At 46.0% G+C, this 21,978-nt stretch overlaps 1 protein-coding gene across 1 annotated transcript; it reads right to left on the reverse strand.

The window, feature by feature from the left end:
• Positions 1-1,619: 1,619 nt before the first annotated feature.
• carf (calcium responsive transcription factor) lies at positions 1,620-16,571 on the reverse strand (the record flags this gene model as incomplete). The annotated part of the gene is made up of 15 exons (XM_084442964.1): positions 1,620-1,636; positions 1,741-1,791; positions 2,181-2,355; positions 3,232-3,341; positions 3,460-3,514; positions 4,659-4,806; positions 6,290-6,565; positions 6,999-7,142; positions 11,432-11,543; positions 11,906-12,095; positions 12,614-12,728; positions 13,970-14,102; positions 14,291-14,408; positions 15,673-15,756; positions 16,497-16,571. 15 exons carry the CDS (start codon positions 16,569-16,571, stop codon positions 1,620-1,622), a joined length of 1,803 nt encoding a protein of 600 aa, XP_084299090.1.
• Positions 16,572-21,978: the final 5,407 nt, after the last annotated feature.

A 21,978-nucleotide genomic window follows, 5' to 3' on the forward strand; every position in this document is an offset into this window, starting at 1 on the left:
AGAATTGAGAATCGACTCTAGATTCTGGAATCGATTCTGGAATCGGATCGTGACCTCAGGAATCGGGATCAGATCGTGGCTTAGTGGAATCGGAGCACCCCTAGAACATAGTCTTGCATAACCAGACCTCCAGATCTCCTCACTTCGCTTACGCTGTGCCAGTGCTGAAGAAAGGTCCGGCTGGAATCATTACTATTCAGAGACGAGGGAAACGCTGTATTTCTTTAAACCAATCACAATCGTCTTCAGAGGGCGGTTGCTACTGTACTTAGGTTGTTGTTGTTTCACGTAGTCTGGATTCAATCAGATCGGGCAGACAACATTATTCCCTCACCACTGATTGAGGCAGTAATAAACGAATGACGAGGTTTATCCCCAACACATACATCCGTTGAGTCAGTCAGATAATTTCCTTTACAATTTGTCCTGTAAAGTTGCAGCAGCTATAGTGGATACTGCGTACGTGTCAAAGATTCGACTAATCCTCTTGATTGCACTGCATGTGCTCCTTGATTAAAAACCCAGGGGGGTGTACTGTAGGTGTCGGATGGCTAGCTAAGCTTTTCTCCTGAACAGGAACACAGTTTGAGTTTGAGACTCCTTGTACAATGACTATGCAGCTTGGCTCCTCTTTCCAACCCTTTGGTTGGGGACAGGAGCCAGATGTTCTGAGTGCTTTAACCAATCCCGTCAGGGTGGGGGGAACATCTCCAGGGTTGATGGGTATGTCCTTGCCCTCCGTCACTCCTACCTGATCCCCTGAACTGGACGGAACTGGGGAAGAAGAAGGGAGAGGCAGAGAAGGAAGTGGGAGAGAGAAATACATTTTTAGTGTTTATGTGATCCCAATAGAATACATGAATTTACTGACACAGGCCTTGTAAGCACCATGTTCTTCAGAGCTTAAGCTGAGGATACACTACAAGATATTATGCCCGATTTTATACACGATTCACAATCCTGTCAAGTCTGTCCTAGTCAGCTGCTAGTTGGGGGTAGTCGGAGAAATGTAAGTGTATGAGGGGTACAGATTTAAATCGGCAAGTGTATGATGAGAACAGACTTCTCCCGATCCGAGTCGGAGCAAGTCGTAGCATATCAAACATGTTTGATATTTTTGAGCAGATTCTGGACGCAATTGTGTAGTGTAAACTCATCCAGTCGTTGGTCCAGTCATTAAATGTGCGATACCCAGTTTTTCAGTTGTCACAACACAGTTGTTGGGTTTTTATTTTGCAGGACACACAATTCGATTCAATTCAATAATTTCAATAATTTATTTACGAGACATGACAGGAAGTGGGCTAACCTTAGTGTGTGCCAATGTTGTGTTATGTGTCACAGACTTTTTCTATTTTTGTGGAATAAATTTGAGTGCTGTGGAATAAATTTGGGTCGCGACTTCATGATAAGGAAAAATGTGGTTCCTGAGGCTCCACCAGTTGAGAACCACTGTTCTAGTGTATCTGAGGCTTTAGCCGCTGGTTCCTCTGGACTCACCTGTGTCTCCAGGGTTGGCGATGTGGACTGGGATCGTCTGTCTTTTCTCAAGCAGGATTTGGTGCGCCCCCACCTCAATGGCCCCCTCGTCCTCAAGCAGGATTTGGTGCGCCCCCACCTCAATGGCCCCCTCGTCCTCAAGCAGGATTTGGTGCGCCCCCACCTCAATGGCCCCCTCGTCCTCAAGCAGGATTTGGTGTGCCCCTCCCTCAATGGCCCCCTCCCCCACAGAGGACACACTGACCACCTGACCCAGGCCCAGTACAGACGAGGGGTCCCCCAGGGTCAGACCTGGAACACAATCAATCAATCAATCAAAGCTTTATTTGTATAGCGCCTTTCATACCCAGAGGCAACACAATGCGCTTTACAGAGAACAAGGGAGGTGGGCATACGACCCACCTCTACATATTCCAGAGGGAAGCAAAAAAACAGTAATCACCCGGGGGCCAGATAAGTGAGCTGTAAAAATTCTTCCCTGACCCCTCTCAACAAGGCGATCGAGCAAGCTCCTGGAGTATGTTTGTCTACCGGCTAAGAACATGTATAAAGCAATACATTACATTAAATTACATTTCAGAGTAAGAGAGGCTAAAAAAGCATCATAGAATGCAACTTAAAAAAAAAACATACTTCACATATTTAAACGTATAACATGCTATGTCAGAGCTTGGGCGTACCTTTGCATAATGAGGGGCCAGTCTGGAGGAAGTGAGAAGGGCTGACCAGCAGAGGCTGAGAGGGTGGGGGCAGATCCCCGGGGTCCGTGGTTGTCAGTGAGCTGCTGGGTGTGTGTGACAGGGACCGGGGTCCCTCGTAGGAGCACAGGATGGGGAATGGCTGGAGCTGAACACCCTGCCGATGGTAAGGAGCAGACACGCTGTTGTATACATAGCAGCACATGTACAGTGCACAAATCAAATCAAACTTTATTTGTATAGCGCATTTCATACACAGAGGCAACACAATGCGCTTTACAGAGAACAAGGGAGGGTGGGCATAAGTCCCGCCCCTACATATTCCAGAGGGAAGCAAAAAATGTTTCACCCAGGGGGCCAGATAAGTGAGCTGTAAAAATTCTTCCCTGACCTCTCTCAACGAGACGATCGAGCAAGCTCCTGGAAAATGTTTGTCTATTGGCTAAGAACAAATACAGAGCAGTAAACATGGGCCAGATCCTTCATAAGAGAGACATGACTTACAGGAGAGTGCACAGATAGTTACAGAGAAGTTGCCTACATGGTCGGCCATTATGTGTCAGCTATCCCTGTAGTCTCTAATATGATATGTGAGTGAATCATATAGCAAAGCACTTAGAACAGGCTCATAGAGAACGTCGTACAAGACACCGACACCGAGAGACGGCGCGGCGGTGCAGATAGGGCTGGGTTTCAAAAATCGATTAATCGATTCTGAATCAAATGATTCAGAATCGATTCATGAATCCCAAAATCGATATTTTATTAATGAATGAATGAATATATGAAGGAATGGATAGTTCATTAATTCATTCAATGATTCATTCATTTTGGAAATCAGTATCGATACCCAGCCCTAGTATTGATGTGTTGCATAACTTGGCAGTCATGTAATTAAGGTCACAGCAAAAAAAAAAAAAGGTTTTAGTAACACTAACCGAATCGATATTGAATTGAATCGAATCGTGTTAATCAATTCTGAACCTTGTGAATCGGAATCGAATCGATTCTTGAAATTGGAATCGATCCCCACCTGTAGCTGGGCGAACATCTTAGGCTGCAGGGAGGTGAGCGAGCTGAACAGCTGGACAGCCTCAGGGGAGAGAGTGTCGGTGCCCTCCAGCACGCTTCTGAGAAGGCCCCCTGGTGGACGGAGAGAGACGCACACCCAGGTGAGACGCAGAGGGACAGGGCAAAGCTGGGGGTTAGAGGCTGGGGTGGGCCGGTAGAGGGGCTAGGCACGGTGGGGCGGTGGGGTTACCTTCAGCGGGGGCAGGGGTGAGCGTCAGGGTGACCGTCTCGGTCAGGGGGTCCCACTGACCGGTCAGAGGACGGGGTCAATCACAGGGGAACAACACATGATTTTGGGTGAGTAGATTAGAATATTACAGAACACAAGGCAGGCAGACTATTGGCTGATGCTGAGGCACAGACAGAGGGGCACGTTGTACTATAGTGGTGTAACTAATGCTGTGTTCACATGGAACCAGGCAGACGGTCAGGGCAAACCAGATGTCATTTTAGTGGACGAGAGCAGGACGGTGAAATTCGGTGAGGCCGGCAGGAAATACCAGTTAGTTAAAATATTGTAACTTTTTGCCGTCCTCCGTGACTGGATGTCGCGTAGCTCCCTCGCACACGGAGAAAACATGGACGATCCAAAGAAAAGAGCAAGAAGGCTGTGTTTTATAGCTATACGCATTACTAGAATCATTGCAAGAAATAATAGATAGGAAATGATTAAAAATAAAATGTAGTATATTTTATTCCATTCTTTGAAAACAACCCTAGCAACATATCGTCAGGCGTATTTTCGTGTTGCTGTCCTGCTATTCCACGGGACTTTTTCTCCATGCCGTCCAGAACATATTGTCCATCTGCCGTCTAGCATCTTGACTAGCGGACATTTTCTGACTGAGAGTGAGAGATGATGAAATTAAAATATTTTCTGTTGCTGTAGCTGGCTAACCATAGTTTAGCGTATGTCTTCTGATGTAATTACAGTATGTAGGCTAACATTAGCAAGGCTATGTGTTGTGGATTAAATGGCGTTGCGTTCAAGTTAGTTCACATTTTTCCCATTTAGGTCGTGCATTTTCAGCAATGCTTTTGCGATTTCTTTCCAGCTGATCAGCATTCACACATTTGTAATTTTTTTCTGGTAATATGTCTTCATGTGTTTTATGTGTAAATAAATATTGTTCATATTTATCTAGCTAAGTTATGTGCACTCGTTTCATTTCAGCTCGGTGTAGAGAAATGAACCGATACTAACAAACCCCTTAACTGTGCGCATCTATGACAACACTGTTGACACCATGTATCCGTGACCTGCCTAACGCCACTAATAGTTTTTGGGGGCCTACCACCCCCCCTGAAAAAAGGGGAAAACACTGTACCGATTCCATGTGAACACAGCATAAAGTTGCTGGATTGTAGGGCGTTCCCCTGCTCTTGTACCTGCGTGTCTGCGAGGGCGCCACTCAGCTGCAAGGCCTTCTGGGCCTCGTGGATGTGGTTCTTGATGTCGTTGACGGTGGGGAAGTAGCACAGGTTGTGTCTCTCTGGCACCTCCTCCGACTTAAACATCTCCCTCTCCACAAACGTCCTGGTAGCACGACAGACCGGGAGATTAACCGGTAAGCACCAGGGACACCGAGCAGACATATCTGTTCATCACTTGGATTCAAGATCCTCAGTGGCTTACATCGACAATGCAGAAAACATGAATGCCAAGAAGCATTAAATTATTGAACAGCTGTTGATGCCTGTTGCAGTGATGATGATGTTGATGCGAGGATGTTGGTGAGGATGGTGATGACGATGATGGTGGTTGGTGACATTGTGGTGTTGGTGATGGGCGTACATTTTAATGTTTTCTGTATGCTTGACGTGTGCTTAACAAATTCCCCTCTGGGGCAATAAAGGTTTCAATTCAATTCAATTCAATCATGTCAAGCACAAGCACTGAATGTTGTCACCTGAGCGTTTTAAGACCTGAAGGTCCTCACCTGAGCTGTTTAAGACCTGAAGCTCCTCACCTGAGCTGTTTAAGACCTGAAGGTCCTCACCTGAGCTGTTTAAGACCTGAAGGTCCTCACCTGAGCTGTTTAAGACCTGAAGGTCCTCACCTGAGCTGTTTAAGACCTGAAGGTCCTCACCTGAGCTGTTTAAGACCTGAAGGTCCTCACCTGAGCTGTTTAAGACCTGGAGGTCCTCACCTGAGCTGTTATAGACCTGAAGCTCCTCACCTGAGATGTTTAAGACCTGAAGGTCCTCACCTGAGCTGTTAAAGCCCTGGAGGTCCTCACCTGAGCTGTTAAAGCCCTGAAGGTCCTCACCTGAGCTGTTAAAGCCCTGGAGGTCCTCACCTGAGCTGTTAAAGCCCTGGAGGTCCTCACCTGAGCTGTTAAAGACCTGGAGGTCCTCACCTGAGCTGTTAAAGCCCTGGAGGTCCTCACCTGAGCTGTTAAAGACCTGGAGGTACTCACCTGAGCTGTTATAGACCTGAAGCTCCTCACCTGAGCTGTTATAGACCTGAAGCTCCTCACCTGAGCTGTTTAAGACCTGAAGGTCCTCACCTGAGCTGTTTAAGACCTGAAGGTCCTCACCTGAGCTGTTATAGACCTGAAGCTCCTCACCTGAGCTGTTTAAGACCTGAAGCTCCTCACCTGAGCTGTTTAAGACCTGAAGGTCCTCACCTGAGCTGTTTAAGACCTGAAGGTCCTCACCTGAGCTGTTATAGACCTGGAGGTCCTCACCTGAGCTGTTATAGACCTGAAGCTCCTCACCTGAGATGTTTAAGACCTGAAGGTCCTCACCTGAGATGTTTAAGCACTGAAGGTCCTCACCTGAGCTGTTTAAGACCTGAAGCTCCTCACCTGAGCTGTTTAAGACCTGAAGCTCCTCACCTGAGCTGTTAAATCCCTGAAGGTCCTCACCTGAGCTGTTATAGACCTGAAGGTCCTCACCTGAGCTGTTTAAGACCTGAAGGTCCTCACCTGAGCTGTTTAAGACCTGAAGGTCCTCACCTGAGCTGTTAAAGCCCTGAAGGTCCTCACCTGAGATGTTAAATCCCTGAAGCTCCTCACCTGAGCTGTTTGCGGACGGCGTAGACCTGTTGGTGCCCCTGAGCTACCAGCTCGTTGATCTTCTCTGCCACGCGAGGGTGAAGGCGAGAGGGCACTGAGCCCCCGTCCTCCACCAGACCTCCTTCCTCCTCCTCCTCCTCCTCCTCCACCTCCTCCTCCTCCCTTATCTCCTCCTCCACAACGGGGAAGAGGTCTCTGGGTGGGGGAGGGATAGGGGGCTCCACCTCCATGTCGTGGTACAGGTGGGCTTTCTGAGTAGGCAGCTGCGTGTAGTACCTGTTGGAAATGTGAGAATGCACCCTCTTGCACCAGGAGACTATGGTTTGCCGACGCTTGTTTGATCAAACGCTGCGTTCCTTTTGTTCCTTTTTCAACGTCAAAGTCGTCATCGATACGTCACCTGAACTCACAATTTTACTTGGGATAAAAAAAAAAATCTATCACGACTTCATCAACGTCAGCTGCTGACGTCAATCAAGATGGATACTGGACACTCCGTGCATCAACAATAAGTGAGCCTGGCTGCACGTCGCGTTGTTGTGAACAGAATGAATACCACCTACTAGCAAACAAAACATGTCCAGTCACAATTATACTGTTAAAACTAAGATCAGTTAGTAGTCAATAGGGCTTCACTCTTTCGAGCAGTCAGTGAATGGAGTGACCCTATCCAGTTGTATTAATACATCCATGGTCTCGGCGTACGCACCTGAGGACGCCCCCTCCATCACGCACGGTGCTCCTCAGGCTGGAGAAGGCCTTCTCCTGCTCCTGCCGCACCACGTGCTTGTCCATCTTGGGGTCTGTGGGAACTCCGTACTCTGGAAACTTCCGCACCTTCTTGATGTAGATCCTACAGAATGGGAGAAAGATCTATATCTCACAGAGGTCGGCGGCATCTGATGAAGGTTTTTTTATGAAGTATTGTAGAACATTTTTATAGGTCAAGTTTGATACGTGTTAAAGCACTATGTGAATCTACAACACTGTAAGGTCATGGAATACACTGTATGATTACACTGGACATTTGTGATACACTGTAAAAGTTCAGTTCAATTTCATTTGTAGTAAACCATGTATCCCTGTTCAGACAAAGGCTACACTGAAAATGTGGTCACAGACAGGTTTGAGCAATTACCAAGGAAGTGTAATTCCTTCAATTCGCCACTAGATGGAGGTAGAGTTGTAAAAGTCAGGAAGTGTTTAAGGTGAAGGAGAACCAGTATACTCTACTAGGGAGAAGTCAGAGAGGATAGTATGCAGGCTCATGTAATTCAATTAAGTCTACACCAGGGGGAGCCAGAGATAGTAATATGTTTGGGAAAGTGCTGTCTGCAACATCTCAGGGGCCTCATTTATCAAAGAGCGTGTAAATTCAGGTGTAAAAGAGGGCGTACGACGAAAACGCGGAAAATGCACAATGTAGCGTACGACGAGAATATTTACACGCTTTTCGGATCTATCAAAAAAGTCGTATGCCCTTTTCTGCACGAGAAATCCGAGACGGGCGGGGAAGAGAGCGTACGCGCACGCGCCCCGTGTTCCGCCCTCTCCACGCCCAAATCCAACCATATATGGTCAAAACTATGACGGCACAACGGGGATACCCCGGAAGGAACCGACATAATATAGCGTGGAGCATAGGGACAGATAAATACGTTTATGGAAAAACGCGGAAAGAAGAGAAACCTTTCGGAGACGGAGGTGCATGTGCTTGTTGGTGAGGTCTACGCGAGGAAAGAAAATCATCTTCGGAAGGTAAGCTATTTGTACGAGCCTACATTTGTCTGATTGCTCCTAGTTTAGGTAGCCTACTGTATGTTTGGTGCATCCTGTATTTGGCGTAGGCTACACGGACATGCTGTATTATGTGTGAGGAAAGCAAACATTCCACACATTCTGTGGTAGGCTATGAATGATTTAGGACCAAAAACAGGGAACGATAACACAGATGACCACTTCATAATGTTAGACCACATGAAACATTTTCCCCTCTGGGAAATTTAGACTCTCATCTAAATCACCCGGGAAATCACACTTAAGCATTTATTTGGCTGCCAACAGAAAAACATATCAATTGAATATGGCTACACAATAACATGTTTAATGCATAATCAAGTTAACAGACAAACTCAAAGAAAATGACTGAAATTGTTTCTCCAGACTCTGACGTGGGGTGGGACTCAGAGGAGGGGGAGTCTGCAGTGGTCCTTGACCTGACGGTCGTGCCCCCGCCGGTTGCAGCCTCTACATCCAGCGCACCGGCCTCCACCTCCAGTGCCATCTCCAGCGCCTCCGTCTCCGTCTCCACCGCCCACGCCTCCACCTCCGGCTGCCAGCGTCCCTGCCTCAAGGGTCCCTGAGGGCTGGGCTTCCTATCAGACGCTGTGCTGGAGGCTCATGACCCTAGAGGCCCAGAGGGAAATGGCAGAAGGGATTGGGGCAGTTGTGGGGCAGTTGTGCAGCAGTTGGTGGAGGTCACCACACTACACCACCAGAGCCAACAGGACATCCTCACTGCACTTCATTCCCTCACACATGCTGTCACGGACCTCACACTGTCACTCACTACCACACTCACGGACCTCACACAGTCACTCACTACCACACTCAAGGACCTCACACAGTCACTCACTACCACACTCACGGACCTCACACATTCACTCACAAACGCACTCACACACCTCACACAGTCACCCACCAACAGACAATAAAATGGTAGAAATGTGAACCTTACTTGTTTGTGTCTTCATAGCTGGCGCATGACCTCAGTGTGGGCCCTTTGGCCCCGCTGGTAAACCTCATGACGGGGAGGGGGCTGAGGGCTTGGGTCCTCATTTTGTGGTGGGGTCTTGACTGGTTCTCATTCTTATCAGCTTTGAATATACATCTTGGCAAACATAACAGAATGATGTACAAGGAGGGGACAGATACCTAGTGAAATTACTATTGGTTGCTAGTAAAAAGACAATAATGAGGGCTTGGTATAAGGTGGAACCCCCAACCAAGGAGCAGTGGTGGGTGTTGTGGAGGAGATTTATGAGATTTATTTATGCATTGAGGATGCAGGAAGGAAAGTTTGAAGGGAGATGGGAAAAATGGATGGATTATAGAAGGAAGTGTGATGATACCACTAGTATTAAAATTGTCATATTTGAGTAAGAAAAAAAAGCTGCATGGATGGAAGTACCCATAAGCTGTTATTGTAAGTTTTTATGTTTTATGGTATTGTCGTTGTATGGATGGAAAATGCTAATAAAGATTAAAGTAAAAAAGACAAAGAATATGTATCTTGGCTATGCACACACCAAGCCAGCCGTCACGCGCAGCGCCTGCCTCCAGTCTAGCCCTACCCTGCTGTGCGCCAGGATGAATGAGTCATGCGTGGAGCCAGGCCACCGTGCCACTACACTTGTGATGAGCATGTCGGCGTCACATATGATTTGGGTATTTATAGTGTGCACATTTTTGCGATTCACATAGACGTATTCATTCACTGATGGTGCCCTTATGTGGGTGCAGTCGCCATCGCCGTCACCTCTTTGGAGTTCTATCTCGGCCAGTAGGCCGAGTAGCGCCGGATTCATTTAGGCTCGCATTACGCACAGGAGGACTGTCATTTATATGCTTACCAAACAGCAAACAGGTCCACATGATCACATATTAATGACAATCTAATTGGTCAATGATTTGCGTTTGATGGAGTGCCTGCATTAAGTGTGTGACATATAGCGCGGAAGGGTTTGGGACAGCGCATAGGTACAGTTTGGGGAACAAATCCATATCGAACCATGAATGAGCCGGTTAGAGGACACGTCTAATCTTGCATTGCGATATATGTTTGTGCTGAATTGGCCTAGTAGCCTACATGATTGTGCGTTCATGAACTGTCGCTCTTATTCTCTCCGTCAAACATAGTAATTCACCGACGCACCACCTGCGTCGCCAGTTCCCCCTGTGTTCAAGAAGGGCGTAGAACACCGTGTAAATCGGTACGACAAGCTGAGAGGTGTCCTACAAAAGCGCGGAGAAAGGCGACTAAATTTTCGCCCTTACGGCTTGATAAATCGCAATGTGGGGGGGGCAAATGGCGTACGCCTGAACTCGCGAAAAAGACCGTGTAAAAGAAGGCGTACCTCAATGATAAATGAGGCCCCAGGTATTTTTAGACCAAAACAAGTGTCATAGTGGAAAATTCCATAGAATGATTTTTTTATAGAAAACAGCACCAACAAGTTCGGACTAGTATAAACTGCAACTAAAGTGATGACACAGCAGATTAGATAATGCTCTGTCTGTCACAGTACCACCAGTCTGAACAGGAATATCTTTATCACATATTTTGTAATTGGATAAAATAATAAAATAGGCACGGTTTAAGCGAGCTCATTTTGTATAAAACAGCATGTCAAGTGCTTATTTCTTTCTACATTTCTAGACTTTCTCTGGTTTATTAAGCTCTCTGTTTTTGCCTGTTGGAGAGCAATAAATCATTTTGCATCGAAAACTCCGAAAATGGTTCCGAACTCTGTCTTTTCAACGAATGAAGAACTTAGAAAACCGAAGACTTCAATATAGTGAGCTGCAAACTGGTCCGAACTTGAACATCATCTTGAGTTTGAGACTCAATTACAAGAATTTGAGACACCAGTATTTATGAAATATCTGATACAATTAAAGTCAGATTGCTGTTTTTGATAAAGAAAAAAAGCTTCTTCACATCCTCCTCATAGAATTGAACTCTGTGTGTGTGTTAGGGCTGGGTATTGGGACCTCACAATATGCAATACGATACAATATGTACATGTACTGCTATACATTGCAATACTCTACATCATTTACTGAAAATGTTAAAATACACCTCCATCCCCCGGTGTGGAGGGAACATAAGGACATTCTAAATCCATTTGAAACATGAATACGTTATCTATGACTTCATTATCCTTCATTTTCTATATCTTTATCTATTATTTGTGCAAAAAGAAGTTAAATGTTTGTTTTTCTACTGTATTGATACTGTACCGCAAAAAAAGTATTGTGGAAAAAAAAATATTGCAATGTATTGCTGTATAAATTTTATTGCACAGTCCTAGTGTGTGTGCGTGTGCATGTGTGTGTGTGTGAGTGTGTGTGTGTGTGTACCTGGCAGGGCACGTGGCTTTGTAATCGATGTTGACGTGCTCGCTGGTCTTCTTGGGCTGGAGGCCTTTCCTTCTCGGGCCGTACTGGCACTCCATCACCATGGCCCTGCTGCCTGAGAGAGACAACCAGACCATCAGTCTCTCCATCACCATGGCCCTGCTACCTGAGAGAGAGGACCAGACCATCAGTCTCTCCATCACCATGGCCCTGCTGCCTGAGAGAGACAACCAGACCATCAGTCTCTCCATCACCATGGCCCTGCTGCCTGAGAGAGAGGACCAGACCATCAGTCTCTCCATCACCATGGCCCTGCTGCCTGAGAGAGACAACCAGACCATCAGTCTCTCCATCACCATGGCCCTGCTGCCTGAGAGAGACAACCAGACCATCAGTCTCTCCATCACCATGGCCCTGCTGCCTGGGAGAGAGGACCAGACCGCCCCCGGCGCCCTCTGATCGGCGGTATCCGCCTACCTGCGTTGACGAACGGGATGCCGTCGTAGGGCACGTACTGGGACTTCCACATGAGGCGCGAGGCCGGCTTGCGGCGGGAGGGAGACTGGCGCGTGCCGAACACGGAGCTGGTCTGCTGCTTGTGGAGCAGGAGGATGGTCTCCAGCTCCGACTCGGTCGTGCAGTAACCGCGGTACGAGTCCCCGATCTTCTGCTCAACACATCCAGAAGGGGGCAGCGTCAAGCACTGACTCCAGACCAGCAATAACACCACCGATACTCTAAAACCCTCTCGCGCTTCCTCTTTAAAGCAGCAACGTGGAGTTTTTCCGCTTTGTGTTGATTTTAGAGGCACCTGCGGACATGCGGTAGTGTTTTCCCGGGAAAAGACGACTGGATTTCCCATGAGCACCGCTGCTTCCTGTTGTAAAGATCTCTCGCCTAGCCCAGCATTCGTTTTGGAAGCCAGCAAAAAGACGCTACTTGTCAGGACGACTAGCGACGAGGTAAATAAATTGTTTTGTCCTTTCTGGACGACCCGACCGGCCGAGCGGATATCTAAGGATAGAAACGGCCAATCTTCAAGCTAATGGCCAATGCTAATGTAGGTATTGTAGAGGCATCGGTATTAAAATGAGACTGTTTTGTGACAAGTCAAAAACTCCACGTAGTTGCTCTAAAGAGTTAGCACACAGCACAGGTAGCGCAGCTGTATGGAGGAGTACTGACCTCGGCGTTGCGCAGCCTCTGAGCCCAGCAGGGGGCGCTGGCGGGCAGGCGTTTCAGAAGAGGTGCGAAACAATCCGGAGACCTGCACAACAACCAATCACACACATTTACACACCTGGCGTGTTAAAGACGCAGCGGTGGCTGGCTTGCACGTCTGAACAGCTTGTCGTTAGCAAGCGAGGATAGTTTTTGCAGGCCAAGGTGTATGATGATGCAGTTGTTTAATACAATTGACAGCGACAGTGTTTCATGGTTTGATTGATTTGCGGTTTCAAAAGGCGAAAACGATCTCCGTTCACACTAGCGTTTTGAGCATCATCACAGTTGGTCTACATGAATACTAACACTACTGAAACCGCATATTGCATGACACGTACACTGGGCGTGCACGTCAGTGTAAACAGAAAGCAATAGTTTTGATTGAACAATTAAAATATAACCCCTGTTGTCCGTCAGTACTGCATCTAGTCAACTTGGTACACAAACAGTTTAAGGACATGGCCAAGATTTTGGGAAATATGCTTGTTTTCCATCTTCCCTGGGGTTAGACAAGCAGTATGAAGCATTCGCAACTCTGTGCGTGCAATATGGAGTGGCGAGACCTGGACCGATTAGCCTAGCTTAGCGGCATTCACTGGTACCAGGTTAGGCCGATTAGCCTACTTTCCAAATGTCACGTAATAACCCCCCAATACAACTCCAAAACTATTCTGTTTAGAGTTTTTAATGTGTGTATTTACCACGTTGAGTGATCACAATTTTTAATTAAACATTTTCGTTTTATAGCATCTAACTATGTGCGAGCTGTTGGAACGCACGTTTGTTTACCTCATACCTAGCTAGTCACAATGCTACGCGTTTGGAGTGATGCGTGTAATCCCTATGTCTGGTTCTAAAAAAATAGTTCAGAGTATTTCTGCTTAGAAAACGAAAATGTTTAATTAAAAATTGTGATCACTCAATGTGGTAAATACACACATTAAAAACTCTAAACAGAATAGTTTTGGAGTTGTATTGGGGGGTTATTTCGTGACATTTGGAAAGTAGGCTAATCGGCCTAACCTGGTACCAGTGAATGCCGCTAAGCTAGGCTAATCGGTCCAGGTCTCGCCACTTCATATTTCAACTTTAAAGTTAATGAAATAAATAGCATAACAAACGAATAATTACACATAATGGCTCAAATAGCAGCTTATAAATTGCAATGCTGATAGGCCTAACAGATGCCTTGTTTTTCCACATTCATTGCAACAGCAATACCAGTTCAACCAGTAGAAGTAGGCCTATTTCATTAACTTTAAGCATACAAGATGGTCCAAACTTCTCAGTATACGCTACAAACATAGGTGGGCTCACCTTTTGGGTGATGTTTTAGGTGGGGAGTTCTTGGTGGCTGGGGGTGCATTGGTCTGACTACTGGTGGTGTCTGTAACAGCTGTTAGTGTGATGGTCTGTAGCCCCTCGAGGCCAGCCTTCTCCTCAGCACAAGCTAAAGATGCACACACACACACACACACACACACGCACACGCGCGCGCGCGCACACACACACACACACACACACACACACACACACACACACACACACACACACACACAATGTCTAGGTAAATGAAGCGCAAAAGGTTATGTGACGACAGTATTTCCAACAGGTAAAGAGACGGTAAGTGTGGCCTACCTACGGAGTCAACGATGTCCAATAGCTGACCACGAGGAAGCAACACTTGGGCTTCTCCAAACTGATTGGACGGCATGACGAACACCTCTCTGCTCTCAGACTCCCCTGACAGTATCATCTGTCATACACAGAGGTGACAGGAGACAGTTTACGGTATGAAGATGTTACACAGTTGGTGCAACTTTTTCACAACAGGAGCTGTATCTGTGCAGTAGAACTATAACAACATTGTAACGGTACTGTGACTGTAGTAATATTATTATTAGTCTGTGTTGTGATTTTCACCATGCAAGGGGGCCCGACTGCGCAGGAGTTTTGACTTCTTGTCCTTCAAATAGTGCTCCATTTCTGCCATGGGTGTGCTGCGCTCTGAGGTGAGGCTACGTCTGTCTACATGCATCATCCTAAAGGACCTTTTCATTCATAGGTAACACTTTACAATAAGGGTACATTAATAAGCATTAGTTAAGGCATTATTAAGCATTAAGTAACAGTTAACTAATGTCTCTATTAACCATTTACTAATGTTATTGATGTTAACTAAGGTTAACTCACCTAACCCTAACCCTAACTCTAACCTTAACTAAGGTATTAATTAACATTAGTAACCTAACCTAACCCTAAATAAGCATTAGTTAACAGTTAACTAATGTTTTTTGTGACCCTTATTGTAAAGTGTGACCCATTTATATTTTACAAATGTTCTATTAACTGCGTTATCTAAAAAGTAATTCACTGACAAAATGTATTGTAGTTTGAACTACTTTTGCAAAGTTGTGTTGCAAAAAAACAAAGCTCCAAATACTGAATTGAGTTTCAAATACCAACCTACCGAACGAATAGTGGAATACCAACCTACCGAATATCAACCTACCAAATACCAACCTACCAAATATCAACCTACCGAACGAATAGTGGAATACCAACCTACTGAATATCAACCTACCGAACGAATAGTGGAATACCAACCTACCAAATACCAACCTACCGAATACCAACCTACGGAACGAATAGTGGAATACCAACCTACCGAATATCAACCTACCAAATAGCAACCTACCGCACGAATAGTGGAATACCAACCTACCGAATATCAACCTACCAAATACCAACCTACCGAACGAATAGTGGAATATTAACCTACCGAATATCAACCTACCAAATAGCAACCTACCGAACGAATAGTGGAATACCAACCTACCGAACGAATAGTGGAATATCAACCTACCGAATACAAACCTACCGAACGAATAGTGGAATACCAACCTACCGAATACCAACCTACCGAACGAATAGTGAGTACTCTAATTACTCGGACCAGCCCTAGATATCACGGTGATCAAGTAAAGGCTTTGTGCAACTCTCTGTCCCTCTCATCTCACCATGCGTTCACACTGTAGGGGCTGTCCATGCTGGTCCAGAAGGATGAACTCCTGGGCCTGGTTCTGGTCCACTTTCAGAGAGGTCTGGAGGGACACACAGCTGACTCGGTCAAGGGGGACTTGGTGCACTAGCAGCTCTGAGGAGGATTCTGGCCTAGTATGCTCACTCTCAGTTTCACTTGGTACCTGGAATAAATTACATACCTTTATATCCACTGTATTTATCTAGTGACAGTTAAACCCTACACCCCCTCCCGACCGCTACGCTCTGCTACCTCGGGGCGACGGGTTGCCCCGTCACTCCCGAGGCCCCTGTGGTCGATCGACGCGGTCACGGCTCTTCTCTGTCCTGGCCCCGCAGTGGTGGAACGAACTGCCCACTGATGTCAGGACAGCAGAGTCACTGCCCATCTTTCATCGCAGGCTCAAAACTCATCTCTTCAAAAAGTACTACAACAATCCTCCCTCTTAAGCACTTATTGTATTTTAGATTGCTATTCTTGCACTTTGCCTTCAGCACTATAATATGCTCTTAGTCACTTGTTTTAGAAAGGAGATGCACTTGTGAGTTCTGGCAAGTAGTAGTACATTGGCTTTTTGCATGGGAGTTAAGAAGTACTAACTCGTTCGAGAAACCCGGCCATTATTGTTAGTCTCTTTGGATAAAAGTGTCTGCTAAATGACTGTAATGTAATTTTCCCCCAGCAGAATACAAAAATGATCATTTTGAATATCTGGAGAGAAAAAAGTCTCGATAGGCTACCATTTGAATGAATATAAGACTTTCAAATGACCATCCTTACTCCTAAACAATGAACCCCCACCTCTGGTGCGCTGCTGATTGGCTGGTATATGTCCATAGGCCCAGCCTCTCCACTGGTCATCTCAGCATCCTCCATAGCCTTCTCATGCTCTCTGCAACAGGATACTAAGAGAGACTAATACTGTCATTCAGACTGACATGTTCACATGTGATTACATGATGTCATTACACAAAATTAATATTTACTCCAATGATGATGATTGTGCCATTTAGTGCTGTACCTCACTGCTTTACAATACAAATTGTGACTGTGTCTGCTTAGGGAAAGCTGTTGCTAGGTAAATTAGCACTAGGTGATCTAGCTAGTGAATATATGGGCCATGCTATTCACACAAAATTAAATTAGGAGCAAAGGCTAACTAAGTTTAGCTAAGCTAACTAGCACTAGACTAGACCAGCTGCCTCTTCCCAAAGCAGCAGAGCTTGCTTGGGCTCATTTAGCTATGCTAATGTTAGCCTAGAAAGGTGGACATAATGCTACAGCTACGCTAGCTCACGTTTCGCTACATTACAAGACAAAGGCTATCAGACAATTTGTTATAAAAGACTGTCTTTGAAACGCCATGTTTGTAGGAGTGGATGTTTGCAAAGGTACGAGGTTAGGGCTAAGCTAGCAGCCTAGACTAGCAAGCTAGCTCAAAGAGCAGAGAGAGAATGTCTTTTATTCATCACAAGCCAAGTGAAGTCAGGTTCATGTTCTCTGTCCCTGGGAGTCACTGGGACTACTCTGTACACCGTCCTGTGGCTATGGGGGGGATATATAAAGAAGCAAGGATTGGAAATTCAAAACGAGTCTACTCAACCTCGTCTTCGCCCGGACTACAGCCTCATTCCCGTCCCGACATTTTTTTTTTCGTGGTTTGGCGATCCCATGCAGTACTCTATTTTTACCACAGAGTGTCGCTGTGTCCCTATCATACACGCTGTGAATGACGAGCCTCTGTAAGCACTTATGGTGCGTTCGTTTATAACTGGGAGGTGGCAAATTGCGACTTGCTACTAGGAATGATTAAATAAAACACTGCATGAACTCGCACTTCCTCGTCGCAAATTCGGATGTTTCTCAGCCCCCAGTTGCTCGAATGCACTAGATATAACTAGGTAACTGATATAATGGTATATAGATATAACTAGGTAACTGTGATATAATGGTATAGATATAACTAGGTAACTGTGATATAATGGTATATAGATATAACTAGGTAACTGTGATACAATGGTATATAGATATAACTAGGTAACTGTGATATAATGGTATATAGATATAACTAGGTAACTGTGATATAATGGTATATAGATGTAACTAGGTAACTGTGATATTAATGGTATATAGATATAACTAGGTAACTGTGATATAATGGTATATAGATATAACTAGGTAACTGTGATATAATGGTATATAGATATAACTAGGTAACTGTGATATAATGGTATATAGATGTAACTAGGTAACTGTGATATAATGGTATATAGATGTAACTAGGTAACTGTGATATTAATGGTATATAGATATAACTAGGTAACTGTGATATAATGGTATATAGATATGACTAGGTAACTGTGATATAATGGTATATAGCTCAAATGCACACAGGTCGGAGGTAGGTATTTTGCCACTTGCGACTTGCCACCTCCGACCACAAACGAACGCACCATTAATATGCAAGTCTGCAAATCTTTTTTGCAAATACAACTGTCAATACACAAGTTTACGTATTTACGACATCAATATAACTCCATCCCCCCCCCCCCCCCCCCCCCCCCCCTCCCCCCCAAGAAACCTTCCCGCCGTTCTACTTTCCCAGCTGCGCTCGAGCCACAGAAAGATCTGTCCAGAGCCGTTAGGACGCTCAGGAACTTACCTCAGATCCGTTAGGACGCTCAGGAACTTACCTCAGATCCGTTAGGACGCTCAGGAACTTACCTCAGATCCGTTAGGACGCTCAGGAACTTACCTCAGATCCGTTAGGACGCTCAGGAACTTACCTCAGATCCGTTAGGACGCTCAGGAACTTACCTCAGATCCGTTAGGACGCTCAGGAACTTACCTCAGATCCGTTAGGACGCTCAGGAACTTACCTCAGATCCGTTAGGACGCTCAGGAACTTACCTCAGAGCCGTTAGGACGCTCAGGAACTTACCTCAGATCCGTTAGGACGCTCAGGAACTTACCTCAGATCCGTTAGGACGCTCAGGAACTTACCTCAGATCCGTTAGGACGCTCAGGAACTTACCTCAGATCCGTTAGGACGCTCAGGAACTTACCTCAGAGCCGTTAGGACGCTCAGGAACTTACCTCAGATCCGTTAGGACGCTCAGGAACTTACCTCAGATCCGTTAGGACGCTCAGGAACTTACCTCAGATCCGTTAGGACGCTCAGGAACTTACCTCAGATCCGTTAGGACGCTCAGGAACTTACCTCAGATCCGTTAGGACGCTCAGGAACTTACCTCAGATCCGTTAGGACGCTCAGGAACTTACCTCAGATCCGTTAGGACGCTCAGGAACTTACCTCAGATCCGTTAGGACGCTCAGGAACTTACCTCAGAGCCGTTAGGACGCTCAGGAACTTACCTCAGGCGTTCCACAGCGGCACTTCACCTTTGTTAGCTGAATCTGAACGCAACCCCGCTTCACATCACTTCTAGTTTCAAAGGTACATTTGGGGTTTGACAAAGGTTGATTTGTCTAATAAGGAAGAGAAACGTCTTGGGTTTCTTGTCAAATTTAAAAGGTTAGCTAGCCAGCTGGTTGCTAGTGCTATCTGTCATCGTTGCTAGCTAGCTAACTTAGCTAACTGTAGATTGGCAAGTATGTTAACTAGTGCTAGCTAGCACTAGCTAAGTTAATGTTACTGCTAAATTTGAAAGGTAATGTATGGTTACCAGAAGCCGGATTGTTGCAGCCAGAGAGAGAGAGAGAGCTAACATTAAGCAACATAATGAGTTCTTCAGAAGAGGTAAGAACAGCAACAGTGTGGTCACATTTATGTATACGTTTCCTTTCATTTTGTAAGCTAGTTTAGTCAGTTGAGTTTGACTAGTAGACTACATTGGTATTGGTTGTGACGGCAGGCTATTAGCATCGTTCAAAAATCAGAACCCACCAGTCTAATGGTCAAACTCGTCGTCAGACTTTAGCAAACGCTAACTTAGAACACAGGCAGGGAACACATAGGCAGGGAACACATAGGCAGGGAACACATAGGCAGGGAACACATAGGCAGGGAACACATAGGCAGGGAACACATAGGCAGGGAACACATAGGCAGGGAACACATAGGCAGGGAACACATAGGCAGGAACACATAGGCAGGGAACACATAGGCAGGGAACACATAGGCAGGGAACACATAGGCAGGGAACACATATAGGCAGGGAACACATAGGCAGGGAACACATAGGCAGGGAACACATAGGCAGGGAACACATAGGCAGGGAACACATAGGCAGGAACACATAGGCAGGGAACACATAGGCAGGGAACACATAGGCAGGGAACACACAGGCAGGGAACACATAGGCAGGGAACACATAGGCAGGAACACATAGGCAGGGAACACATAGGCAGGGAACACATAGGCAGAGATGCAACCACACTTAGTACATTCTGAACAAAATGTTTGTGAGCTAGCTACCCAGTTAGCTAGTTTAGCTATGAACTGTGGTTAACTATGTTATGACATAACTGTGACCGTTATGTCATAAACCATCTTCGTCCTGTCAGGAGTATGAAGACCTGCGGACCTATTTCTCCAAGATGGAGTGGTCTGGTCTGGTGAAATGTGAGAAGAAACGCTTCAAGAACATGAAGAGGAATCACCTGGCTATGCTGGCTATAGGTGACTACCATCTAGCTTCTGCTTTTCAACTGATTATTTGCAAGCATTTAGATTTCCACCTCCCCCATGTCTCCCCTCCCTGTGTGTCGCAGGTCTGAAGTGCACGGCCCCAGCCTTCATGCGTCGAGGTCGGTCCAGGGTGGCGGACCTGCCCCCCCCTCCGGGGCTCAGTGACTCGGAGGAGGAGGAGGAGGGGACCCCTCATCTGGAGCGACGCCCTCCACGTATGCACACAGAGTAGTAGTAGTAGTACTAGTATACAGTAGTAGTACCACTATAGTAGTAGGCTGTTGTGTGTTAATACTGGAGTAGTACATTCAGTCCCTACTGTAGTAGGTGCTGTGTTATACTGACAGTGTAGTAGTACTAGTATAGTAGTAGGCTATAGTGTGGTAATAGTAGTGTAGTAGTAGTCACTACTGTAGTAGGTGCTGTGTTATACTGACAGTGTAGTAGTACTAGTATAGTAGTAGGCTATAGTGTGGTAATAGTAGTGTAGTAGTAGGCTATAGTGTGGTAATAGTGTAGTAATAGTCACTTCTGTAGTAGTAGCTGTGTTATACTGACAAGAGTTTCAGCCTGGGACCCCCGCCCTCTCAAGGGTGTGTGTGTTTCTGTGTGTTTCTGTGTTTTATCTGTTTATCTCCCTGAGTTGCTGAGTTATACTGTTAAGCCTTGGTTATACTCCCAAGGGGACGCAGACACCAGGGACGCGTAGTTGTTCTGTGTCTCCTACTTTCTGGAGTCCGCTTGGAGGTTCCACACATGTGCAGTAGATCAGCCTGAAGACGGTATACGCACTACAAATCAAGTCAAAATCACATCCATGCAAGAACACCAATCATGGATTGAGCAATTTGCGGTTCAGTGTCTTGCCCAAGGGCACTTCAACATGTGGACAGGAGGAGTCGGGATTCGAACCGCCAACCCTACGATCATTGGACGACCCGCTCTACCTCCTGAGCCACAGGCGCTCGTGTTGCACATTTGATTGTCTTTATATTGTTTTAAAGATAAGTTGTAGAGATGTGATGGACGTCTTCACACAACCTCTCCTCAAATTCAGTGTCCATGTTGGTTTTCCAGCACAGGCACAGTGGGTGAGCTTGTAGTGTGGCGGGCGCACAGAGAGCCTACGAACACCCTCTGATCACGAAATACACGCCTCGCAGACCCTCGCGTACTCGTGGACACTGAGTATAACCAGGCCTTCAGGGTCATCACCTGGGAGAGGAGAGATCTGTCCTTTATGATATAATGGAACAGTGATTTACCTTTCCATCTGCCCCCCCCACACACACACACTCATACACACACTAACCACACACACACACACACACACACACACTCATACAAACACTAACCACACACACACACACACACACACTCATACAAACACTAACCACACACACACACACACACACACACACACTCATACAAACACTAACCACACACACACACACACACACACACTCACACACACACACACACACACACACTAACCACACACACACACACACACACACACACTCATACAAACACTAACCACACACACACACACACACACACTCATACAAACACTTACCACCCACACACACTCATACACACACACACTCACACACACACTCACACACACACACA

The sequence above is a fragment of the Borostomias antarcticus genome, assembly GCF_949987555.1.
Source record: "Borostomias antarcticus genome assembly, chromosome: 9".
NCBI lineage: Eukaryota > Metazoa > Chordata > Actinopteri > Stomiiformes > Stomiidae > Borostomias > Borostomias antarcticus.